General features: G+C 39.9%; 1 protein-coding gene across 1 annotated transcript in view; it reads right to left on the bottom strand.

Annotated features, from left to right (window-relative positions):
* Positions 1-12,239, bottom strand: part of DROSHA (drosha ribonuclease III) — a 176,059-nt gene that overhangs the window by 26,584 nt on the left and 137,236 nt on the right. Inside the window, exon 22 of the mRNA XM_072152739.1 lies at positions 1,963-2,065. Within this exon, the coding sequence (XP_072008840.1) occupies positions 1,963-2,065 (103 nt within the window). The remainder of the gene's footprint in view (positions 1-1,962; positions 2,066-12,239) is intronic.

The raw sequence follows: 12,239 nt of genomic DNA, 5'->3' as shown, positions 1-12,239 counted from the left end.
TTAAATGGGCTGGATTGGAGATTCCATTAGTGATGGGAAGCTGCAGCTGGACATTTCATTAGTGATGGGAGGCTGCAGCTGGACATTTCATTAGTGATGGGGGGCTGCAGCTGGACATTTCATTAGTGATGGGGGGCTGCAGCTGGACATTTCATTAGTGATGGGAGGCTGCAGCTCAACATTTCATTAGTGATGGGAAGCTGCAGCTGGACATTTCATTAGTGATGGGAGGCTACAGCTGGACATTTCATTAGTGATGGGAGGCTGCAGCTGGACATTTCATTAGTAATGGGAGGCTGCAGCTGGACATTTCATTAGTGATGGGAAGCTGCAGCTGGACATTTCATTAGTTATGGGAGTCTGCAGCTGGAAATTTCGTTAGTGATGGGAGGCAGCAGCTGGACATTCCATTAGTGACGTGAGGCTGCAGCTGGAAATTTCGTTAGTGATGGGAGGCTGCAGCTGGACATTCCATTAGTGACGTGAGGCTGCAGCTCAACATTTCATTAGTGATGGGAGGCTGCAGCTCAACATTTCATTAGTGATGGGAGGCTGCAGCTCAACATTTCATTAGTGATGGGAGGCTGCAGCTGGACATTTCATTAGTTATGGGAAGCTGCAGCTGGACATTTCATTAGTGATGGGAAGCTGCAGCTGGACACTTCATTAGTGATGGGAAGCTGCAGCTGGACACTTCATTAGTGATGGGAAGCTGCAGCTGGACATTTCATTAGTGATGGGAAGCTGCAGCTGGACATTTCCTTAGTGATGGGAAGCTGCAGCTGGACATTTCCTTAGTGATGGGAAGCTGCAGCTGGACATTTCATTAGTGATGGGAGACTGCAGCTGGACATTTCATTAGTGATGGGAAGTTGCAGCTGGACATTTCATTAGTGATGGGAAGTTGCAGCTGGACATTTCATTAGTGATGGGAAGTTGCAGCTGGACATTTCATTAGTGATGGGAAGCTGCAGCTGGACATTTCATTAGTGATGGGAAGCTGCAGCTGGACATTTCATTAGTGATGGGAAGCTGCAGCTGGACATTTCATTAGTGATGGGAAGCTGCAGCTGGACATTTCATTAGTGATGGGAGGCTGCAGCTGGACATTTCATTAGTGATGGGAGGCTGCAGCTGGACATTTCATTAGTAATGGGAAGCTGCAGCTGGACATTTCATTAGTGATGGGAAGCTGCAGCTGGACATTTCATTAGTGATGGGAAGCTGCAGCTGGACATTTCATTAGTGATGGGAGGCTGCAGCTGGACATTTCATTAGTGATGGGAGGCTGCAGCTGGACATTTCATTAATCAATTTTTAAAATGTTGGATTGTCATAAGAACCAGGATTAGCAATAAAGATTAACTGCAGACACATGTGATAACTGTTAGAACTTTGTATTGTAGCCTAGGACTAAAATACAATAATTTGCCCACATCCAGAGGTCTGTTTGTAACTAGGAGTTGTCTGTAAGTCGAGTGTTCTTAAGCCCGCTTTACAATGCTTTATCCTGTTAGATTTCCTTTAAAGGGGTTATCCAGGTTTGAATTATTTTAAATATGTGGCTTGGCTTGAAAAATGATACAATGCATATACTTACCTCTCTCCCTGCTCCCGTTCAGTGCCAGATTTCACTCTGTTTACAGAGACAGGCGTGCCTTCCCAACCACCTGCTACAGCACTAGTTTCAGTGTTTCCCAGCAGTAATCGGGCCAGCACTTGAGCGTCTCTGTAAACAAACCCAGTGACGGCCAGCACCACAGCTGTACAGGAGCTAGGAGAGGCGAAAGTATATGTATCATTTTGTCAAGCATCCCTGGCCGCATATTTTTTAATTTGGACAATCCCTTTAACTGCATGTTACAAGATTGATCCAACAGGTTTGCAATAGCTGCATATAATAGAAAAATATACTTTGGTGTGAAAGATAGAATCCACATTTGTAAAGTATACAATACATACCCATTAATGCTTCAAAACAGTTTGCCATGGCATGCCGTAGATCTGACTCTCTACACAGGTCTGGTCCATGTGCATACAGCATGAAACGATCCAACTCCAGCTTCTATGGAAAAACATGAGATTGTTAGACAGCTGTCAAATAAACACACAAAATAAATTTGGTCCCTTATAATATACTATGTACACAACAATAGGAATATTAGGATAGTTACGAAAACATATTATGCATATATATATTATATTAATTTTGGGAACCTGTATGGAAAAATATTTTATTATCAGAAGTTACAATTGAATGTTTTGTTTCTCCAAACATCTGATACTGAAAGTAACACTATGGTCAGACATGCTATATTAACCCCATAGCGCAATAAGACGTACCCTCTTCATACTCATCGGGCATTCGCTTCATAATGAAGCAAACGCCCGTCGCTAACACCCGGCATTAAAGAGCCGGCGGCGCGTGGGCGCCGCCATCTTGGCTCCGATCGTCACTCCCCGTGACGTCACAGGGGAGCGGCGATCCGTTGTCATGACAGCCTTGGATCACACAAAGATCCGAGGCTGTCATGATCGAGGCTATCTATTACAATGTATTATTATGTAATATTAAAAAAACATAAAAATTCAAATCACCCCCTTTCCCTAGAACTGATATAAATATAAACAGTAAAAATCCTAAACACATTAGTTATCACCGCGTCCGAAAATGCCCGATCAAAATATAATAACCGTTTTTCACTGCGTTTTACCCTGTAGCGGAAAATAGCACCCGAAGTCGCAAATTGCATTTTTTAGCCATTTTGAAAAATAGAAAAAATTAAATAAAAAGTGATCAAAAGGTCGCACAGTCCTAAAAATAAAAGCGTTGAAAACGTCATCAGAAGTTGCAAAACCTATACAAATTTGGTATCCCTGTGATCGTATTGACCCAATGAATGAAGTAGATCTGTCATTTGGGGCGCACAGTGAAAGCTGTAAAAACCAATATTCGAAAAATCAGCAATGTACAAAATAATTTTCATGTGTGTTACTACACAGCATTATGGAGCAAGTTGAATTTCAACAAAGGATGTAAATAGAAAAAAATTTAGATACACAAACTTTCATAAAATATTAAGACGCTGTTATAGAAAATTCATTTTTAAAACTAATAAAAGAAACCTACGTAATTATCTCGACATTACACACCTCACTTTTTAAGGTGCTAATTAGTTTTACATTTTAGTGATAACATATGCGATGGAGTTCCATTTCTGAAGGAAACAGAAATGTGTTGGCTATTACTTTTGTGGTATTTTCTCTTGTTACACATTATTGTCACTGCAACTTCATTTAAAGGACATCTACCATCAGATTACCTCATGGTAGATGATTACTACTCACCTCCCCGTCCCATCCCCATCAGCAGTAAACTTCTTTTAGTATGTTTTAGAGCTGCCGCATTTAGTAGAAAAAAAAGCTTTTTAAAGCAGAGGACTCTGAGCACCACTAGGCTCCGCTGCTGAGCAATTTGTTCATGCCCCACGGCCCGATTGGTGCGGCCACACAGTCTTCAGAGAGCCGCTGATGTCACCATCTATCCCAAGTTTGCTGTATGTGAGAGGGGCAGTGAAAAGATACTTACAGACTTCTGAAACTATTTTGTATCAAAGGATAAGATACAGATAGAGATGGCCAGCATGATAACGTTTTTAAGTACAGTGATACTGAATGAAAGAGGCAGATGTCTTATTGTAAAGAAGGATTTAACTGATCTCCACAAGGTAGAACAAGTACAATAAAATTAAATGTGCTGTAGTTATTGAGAAAGCAAATTAATTTACAATTGTAATAAATGTATTTGGGAAAATAAAGAAGAGGTTTAAGTATCTGTATAAAAAAAACAGTGTTGAGTAAAGGAATTTTTATGTAGATGAGAGCTCTGACTGCTCTTATTGATAGCACTGCCATAAACATCAGGAAATGATGATGTGACAGGAATCTGGCCGAGCTGTCAATCATGACTACAGTTCTAGGTGTGTATCTGTTCTGTTTCTCATTGTTGAATACAATGTTTAGAAACGGTTCCACCTGTGTTTGTGCAGAGAGAATCTAAAGGAACTTAAGCTGCAGCCACTGGATTGCTTGGACAAAGGGCAATATAGCTTTGAGTGATTTTGTCATGGATTGTTGATTTATATAGTATTTTGTTGGCAGTGTCAGGTTATTCTTTCATTGTATGGCAGGATATTTGGACATAGTGGGGTACTGGACACTTAACTGAAATTGCTCCATTTGGTAGTCTCTCACTGTGTTTTTTCAGTGTCTTGTGCCACAAACTGCAATCCAAAAACTTTGCTTTGTATTCACTGCAATTAATGGTAAAGGAACCACTGCTTTTTGCCAGAATTTTTCGGGAAAGGGACACTTTTCCTGTGTGCAGAAAAAAGAAGCTTCTGTCTCTGCATCCCACTCATAACAATGAGAGGTAGATTAGAGGACTGAAATGGATTTTGAAAACTCTTCCAAAGTGTAAAAAGCTTGAAGAATATATTTGATGTAGATACAGTTTAAACATCCTTATGATAGTTAACCAATAGTTTCCATTTTTTGCTTCCCACCTTCAAAAATCTATAAAAATTCTTTATTTTTCCATCTAGAGACTTTATTTTCTGTGTAACAAATGGCATTTTATAGTGATCATATTTAATATTCCATGCAGTGAAATTGGTGAAAAAAAAAGTTCTTTGTTTTGCCATCTCCTGGCGCTAATAACTTTTTCATACTTCAGTGTACTGAGCTGTCGGTTGTGATTTTTTTTGTGACATTTTCAGTGTTACAATTTTAAGGAAGGTATGGCCTTTTTAGAATTTTCAATAGAATTTTTTTATATTTTTCAAGTGGCATATTCGACTTTGGGCCATACCTAACATGTACATGATTTTACTGGTTATATTTATATAAGTTTTTGGGTAATGTGGGAAATTCTTTTAAAATATTTTTCAGACCAAACCTAGGTTGAACCTACCAATCGAACCTACCATATTACCATATTAAATGTGATAAAATGAGCCTCTGTATGACCCGAGGCTGTCATAGTAAGCAATCACCGCCACCTGAAGACTTTACAGGGGGCGGAGATCGAATCCAATATGGTGCTACCCGGGGAGCTTTGCCGGAGGTATTTACATAGTTAACACCCACGATTGGTGCCAGCAACAACCACAGCTGTGACCGGTGGGTGTTTGCTGCATTATGCCAATGAGCCCTCTCCATCCTCCCGTTCCCGACTATTATGGCATGCGTCGGTAAGGGGTTCAGCGGTATTAAACACTAGAGCTAAGCAGTATATGGAGAGCACGATTCTCTCATCAGAAACAGAAGAAATGAAAGCGGTAAGTGCTGGGTTAAAATATTCCTTCTACCCAGAATAGAACTGGCAATTTAATGCGAAGGAATAGTTCAATGTCGTTGTTAACATTCAGAGTGATAAAATATTTATTGGCATATCTGAAATGTCTTATACTGTAAGATACATTAAATAACTGCCTGTCACAAAGCTCTTTGGGTTACAAAATCGGCACAAATGTACTTTGATCATTTTTTTCCCTGCTAAATTCACTGAAAAAAACTATTAAAAGCTAACATTCTTTCTGTAATAAGAGCATATTCATCTACTTAAAATTTAAAGGTTAAGGAAGAAGAAAGTGTTTTAATTGTGTGGTCGTACTTTAATGCCATATTTTTCCATTATCGCTGATTAGATTCTCATCTGTAAAATGGCTACAGTTGGTTTAATAATTTTTTCATCAGTAAATTAGCAGAGAGAGCGAGCGTGTAGGGGGGAGGAGAGAGGGGGAGTTCTATACATACAAATTTAGTCTATCCTAACGATTGTGACATTTATAGAGACGCAAATGCCAAAACTTAAAGCTTTTCTGGATTTTATTATCAAATTAAGAAATGAAACTCAACTTAAATAGCCAGAACTGTCATATTTTCTTTTACTGCGCAAGTGTTTAAAAGTGATAATAAATGGAATATTCAGAAGCAAGAAAAAAACATGGCTCACTCATCATTTTCATTCTTTTTCACCAATTTTACTATAATGCTAAAAGATTAAACACAACAGACCATAATATGCAATAAACGTTGATGATTCAATACTGAATTTGTCATTGTGTTATTTGGGGATTGTTAGTTGGTGCATTGTGTATTTTATAACTAAATTTACAAACAGCAATTAACAGTAAATATTTTAATGCCATTGTATACACACGAAAAATGTTATTGGTATGTGAAACAATAGTAGTAAAATTTCAGGAAACAAGTCAATGCTATTACAATCTGGCACAGTATGCTGTAACTCCCGAAGACTTGAATAGAGACAGTGGTGACATGTCAGGCCACTTATCGATTCAACAGCTTTCTTGTTGGATGGAGAAAAGGTCAAGGATAAAAAAAAACGGAGAATAATATTTTGTGTGAAAAGCTACTTGTAAGTTCCTGCAGTAAGACTTCAAAAGCTTGATAACATATTTTGTCTTATTTACAAAAAAAAAACCTAACAAACAAAAATACAACAAAGAAAGACTTGTGCAAGTTTACTTCTTTCCAGAGTGCTTTGACAAATAAGCAGCTCTGTTTAATGCTCAATGCCAGTTACCAACCACCAGAAGTAGATCTGATGGTAGATTCCTTCTGCCTGCCTCTGCCCTAATCTGTAATTTAATAATTCTGGAACCTAACCTAACTTGTTAAAAAAATTAAAAAAAACGCCCCAGTAGCCTCTGCAGTTAATTTACATATTACAAATAAAACATTTTTTTACAAGTTAGGTTCAAAGATTATTAAATGAAAGATTAGGGCAGATCTACTTCTGAGCAGCGTAGATTCCTCATGGTAGGTTTCATTTCACCCCACTAAACTACCAGCATGCTCAAGCGTGAAATATCCTTTGTATAATTGTTTTTTATTCCCTTTAACTTATAAGAAAAAATGGCAAAGTGTAGTGAAAATGAGCTGAAAACTGAAATTTTGCCAGAGATAAGTCAGGCTAATAGGCTGCAGGGGGAGCATCCCTTTAGACTGCTATATATTGGGTTCTTTAGCAGCTAAAGCAAGATTAAAGAACATAATCTGATATTTCAAATCATATAAAATCTGTTGTTCTGTGAACTCCAGAACCTGATATACAGGGAGTTACAGGAAGACATAGTATGGAATTGGATCTCTATCGGCAGCTTGCAATCCCAATTACTATGTTACCTGCCCATATCTCAGAAACTGAAGCTCACAGAACCATAAATCTTATGTGGTTTGAAAGATGATATTTTCTTTAATATGATATCAGTATTTTGTGCCTAGATGCCGGAGAGCCCAAGATGTCTAAATTAAAGCCCCTCCAGCCTCTGAGCTGGACTCATTTCTAACAAAAGATGACTCTTCTCTGCAAATTTTCACATGGCTTTGGAGAGGATTTCTATTAGGTAAAACAGGCAAGAGTTTACATAAAAGATGGTAAAAGTAGGTTACAGATTCCCTTTAAGACTACAATGTGGGGATGAAGATTAAAACCAACAAAGCACAAAGGAAGCAGACTTTGCTGTTAGTATGCATAAGCCCTAAAAATATGGCAAAATTTTAATGTTGAATAAGTGCACTACCTGATCTCTCCACATTAGAGAAAAATGTAAGACAATTAATACCTTTCTGACACAACATTCCCATGAACTTTTAAGTGCCTTTCCTCACATTTATTTGCTTTATGGTAGGAGAGCAGGTCACAAAAGCTTGAAAAATGTGTAGGTGTTTCACTTTCAAGGTGCGTGCATGCTTCTATCAAATTAAAGTACTTTAGAAAATTGTATGCATTTACTTATTTTTTGCCGTTTTGTGCAGTTACAGTTTGACCTTTTAAAGTAAAAGGTAAAAAAACACTTGTCAATAGAGTAACCTGTAAAGAGCAGCTGTTATTTGTAAGCTGAAGACTCGTGCTGCATTGGGAAGGTGTATAGACGGTGAATGGAGCACTGTGACTGAATGTTGTCTAATGCACGAGTGCAGATGCTTTTGTTTTTATGTACAGTTCATACTATCAAATTCTATATTATTACTCAGCTGAGAATTTTAATGAGAGTATTTTCTGATCAGAAAGTTTAGTAGCTAAAACCTGTTTCTTCAGATTTGTAAAAGCCTTCAGCAATGAATGGCACAGGATCTATTAAGCTTCAGAATTAAAAATATGCAATAACTGACTATAATGCACAGGGATCCTGAAGAATATTCTTCCTGTAAATGCTGCTACATCACTCTTATTTACAGTATTTTCCGGACTATAAGGCGCACATAAAAACCTAAGATTTCCTTAGAAATCCAAAGTGCGTCTTATAGTCCGGTGCGCATTATGTATGAAGGAGGACAGTGACTGGAGGAGTGCAGCGGACCCTACTTACATAGGTACTCGCTACCGGAGACAGCAGATCTCCAGTGGGAACTGCAGACCACGCGGCACGAACAACAGGCACAGTTCCCGCTGGAGATCTCCAGTCTCCGGTAGTGGGGACCTATGTAAGTAGGTCCGCTGCCCTCCTCCAACTGAACGGACCCCCTTCCCCATCTCCCTGTGTGACCGCTCGCCTCTTGCCGGGTCTGTGGAGAGTCGCTGGTTGCGACCTCTCCGCTCGGCTTTCAAACCACGCCCCCGGACCTCCTTCTAACCCTGCGCCTTATAGTCCAGTGCGCCTTATATATGGAATTATTCATGGTACCCGGCCTTTATTCATAATGTGCCTTATAGTCCGGTGCGCCTTATCATCAGGAAAATACGGTATAGCCCGGCATGAATAAAGTGTTAGAATTGCTACAGCTATTGACAAACATTTTGATATTGAGTGAACATGACCTTAAGAAAATCTTGTCAGACGAGTGCCCAATGTCAGTGTTTGATCACACAACCATTGATTGGTTCTTCCAGGAATGGGGAATAACTATACAGTGTACACTACTGGCAGCAAGAAGCTTCATTCACTGTACTGTAAGTGCTTTAAGCACCAATTAGAGCAAGCATGAGGTTTTTGATTGATGGTTGTTGAAGAAAGGGTATATGAACAGGGCAGGAAAGTTCTTCCCTTGATGTTAGAAGAAGTCATAGATAATAGCAGTTACTGCAGGTCTACCTTGATAGTTCATAAACTTACACTTACCGTATATACTATAAGCCAACCCCTGTCGCATACAGCCAGCCTGCCCGCTGTCGCATACAGCCAGCCTGCCCCCTGTATGTTAAGCACATAAAAAAATCCTCGGCGGGGCTCCTCTTCTTTGTTCTCTTAGCTGTTATAGCCGACAGAGTCGCGTCCATACGAACTGCCGGCCGGAGTACACTATGATGCTGTGGCCACATCACAGTGTGCGCCGGCTAGGGAAGAAAGAAGAAGAAGCCACCGGGAGCGGCGCCGAGGGCGAGTATATAAGTTGTTTTTTTTTAACTGACTCCTGTCTAAACCAAGGTGAGGTTTTTCAGCACTTTTTTTGTGCTTTTTATCCTGTTTTTATGAGGTTTGATGTGAAAATATAATTTTTGCACGTTTCTTTATGGCGTTCAGCACACAGGTTCAGTAACAATTTAATTTTATTGTACGGGTTGTTACAGACATGGTACTCAATATTTACTTTTTACTGATTCATTTTGTCCCGGCGTGGACATTAAAAATGATAATTTGATCACTTGTTCAGTGTAACATACTGCAATACTAATGTATTGAAGACTATTACATGGTCAGTCTATGCTGACAGACACATTTATATTAAATGGTCAGTCTAGGCCAGCGATGGTGAACCTTTTGGAGACCGAGTGCCCAAACTACAAACAAAATACACTTATTTACCGTGAAGTGCCAACATGGCATTTTAAGCAGTAACTTATTGCTACCTATTGTTCCACATCTTTCAATCGTATCGTCCCAATGAGGCCATTAATACAGTTGAAAGAAGGAGGGCAAATTCATACTCTCGTTGTAGCTTCTCTCCAGGGTCTCTGTGTAGAGGAGGAATGGTGGGTCCCGAATGAGGACCTCAAAAGGTATTGCAGTTCTGTCAACACCTCACTTTCCCAGCAGTTCCAAACAGCCAATAAAGTGTGTCACTTTAAAATAGCGCTGAGAGCAGCATCTCTTAAGTTGCCTGGGACTGCAGGAAGATTTGGTGGATTTGGTCCTCTTTGGGGAACTCTGGCACCACTGGCATCACTGGTCTAGGCTAACAGCACCATCTAACATGCATCTACTCAAGGCATCCCTGAAGTCCTTTATCAGACCCCAGGGTTGCTATTGAAACGACTGTCACTCTCCATTCCCTGCATGGAGGGTGCTTACGGCCCCAGTAATGCCCTATAGACACTGCGGTAACTACCCGCACCTTTTGACATACAGTTATATCAGGGTGCAAAAAGGGGTTAAAGGACATCTACCATCAGATAAACTGATGGCAGACTGCTTTAACTTAACTGCTCGTTGTGTAATCTAGGGGATGGAATGTTGGTATTATTGAACTATAAAATTAGCCATAGATTCTCTCTGGAGTGCTGCTTGTAATTTATGCACGCTCCTTGAAGCTGGGTTCCGGCCATGTTTCTCTGACTGACGATGAGGTCAGCTGGAAGTCTCCTGATCTCACGCATGTGAGCCTAGAATTTCTTTGCTCACCCAGCTTGAGTGGAGTGCGCAAGATCTGCAGATTGCCGGCTGAAGTCACCGTCATTCTGAGAAATACATGGGGGGTATGTATAAAAAACCAGCGGCCAGAGTCTTATTTTAGTAGTTGAATTCTGGTACATAGAGGACAGAGTAATTTTATTCTTTTACAATTATCTCATTTAATTTTTATTTTGTCTATATATACGGGAACACTCAAATAACACATCCTAGATCTGAAGATCTTAGATGCTACCATGAGTGTGAAAGCACCACCAACGTTCAAAATTGACCAAAACATCAGCCAGAGAGCATTGGTACTGAGAAGTGGTCTGTACCGCCCGAAGAACAACTTCTTTATTAAAGGGGTATTCCAGGAATCAGCATAATTCATATACAAATGGGCACTCAAAATATAAGCTAATGTGTAGTTGTTATTTAAAATTTTGCTCCCCTTAGCAGAAAATGCTGGTGACATAGACTGTGATGAAGAATTAAAATGCTACTGGCCCTTTAATCAGTCCGTTAATTTCCTCCGCGCGGTCCGTTGCAGGACAGAAGATGGCCGCTGGTCACATGTCCACATCACATGTCCTGCACCTGCCTGGGCAGGGTCATGTGATCACCACTACGTTTGGTTGTAGTCGGTTGGTTGCAGTGCATCCTGTATGGCCTGTGTTGTGGGGATGGCAGTTACACATCATTACTATGGTAACAGAGCAAGAAAACCTGTTATATCATCACTGTTAGCAGAGCATAAGTGGTAGGAGGAGTTACTGAGAACTATAGGATCATGGAACTTGTAGTTTCCAGGGGCGGCCATTTTAGTGATAACTCCACCTACTTTAGAGAGGCCATAAACTTTGTAAATCATAAAATCAAATTATTTAAGCTCCGTTTTGTGACTAATGACATTGAGTATTGTTGTATTCATTAAGTTATATCATCATGGGTTTTTGTGTCAGACGTTCATATTCCTGGAATACCCCTTTAAGTATGTCTTGAGTGTGTCTTGTAAATTGACAGTTTGATTTAACAGAAGTTTAATTCACTTGGATAATATTGTGTTGTGTAAGTGTTCCCTTTATTTTTTTAAGCAGTGTACAATTTATAAAATAAGCTAAAAATCCTGCTATTTTACTCATGTTAGCTTACGTTACATAGGACTACACAATGACCATGATGTTTAGGAAACTGTGTGTTGTTCTCCAATTTTGATCTCCAGTGCAGCACACATTAATTTCAACTAAAAGCCTAGAAGAGGATACACAACCTTGCAAGCCACAAGTAGTGGCCTTCACCCTGCTGAAAGAGTCCAACGAGTGCTTCCATAACTTATATAAGTAAACATTGGTGCATGAGGCCAGATAGGCCTCACAGCTTCAGAGTTCACTAGCGTGCTCCATTCAGTGTCCTGACTTTGTATATACCCCAGTATAGGACCCAGAGCAGATTGGCACAAAGAGCAGGAGAGAACCCGAGTAGTATCTACTTGTCAGTTGTACAGCACTGCTCCCAGCATAGTTCTGCTCGAGGTTTCGATGCTGGCACATACAGCCAGTAAGGGACACCAAGCAAAGCAGCACATGGATGAGAGAAGAA

Source organism: Engystomops pustulosus, chromosome 5 (assembly GCF_040894005.1).
Source record: "Engystomops pustulosus chromosome 5, aEngPut4.maternal, whole genome shotgun sequence".
Lineage (NCBI taxonomy): Eukaryota > Metazoa > Chordata > Amphibia > Anura > Leptodactylidae > Engystomops > Engystomops pustulosus.
The sequence above is the reverse complement of the archived record's forward strand: the minus strand, read 5'-3'. Positions and strand labels throughout refer to the sequence as shown.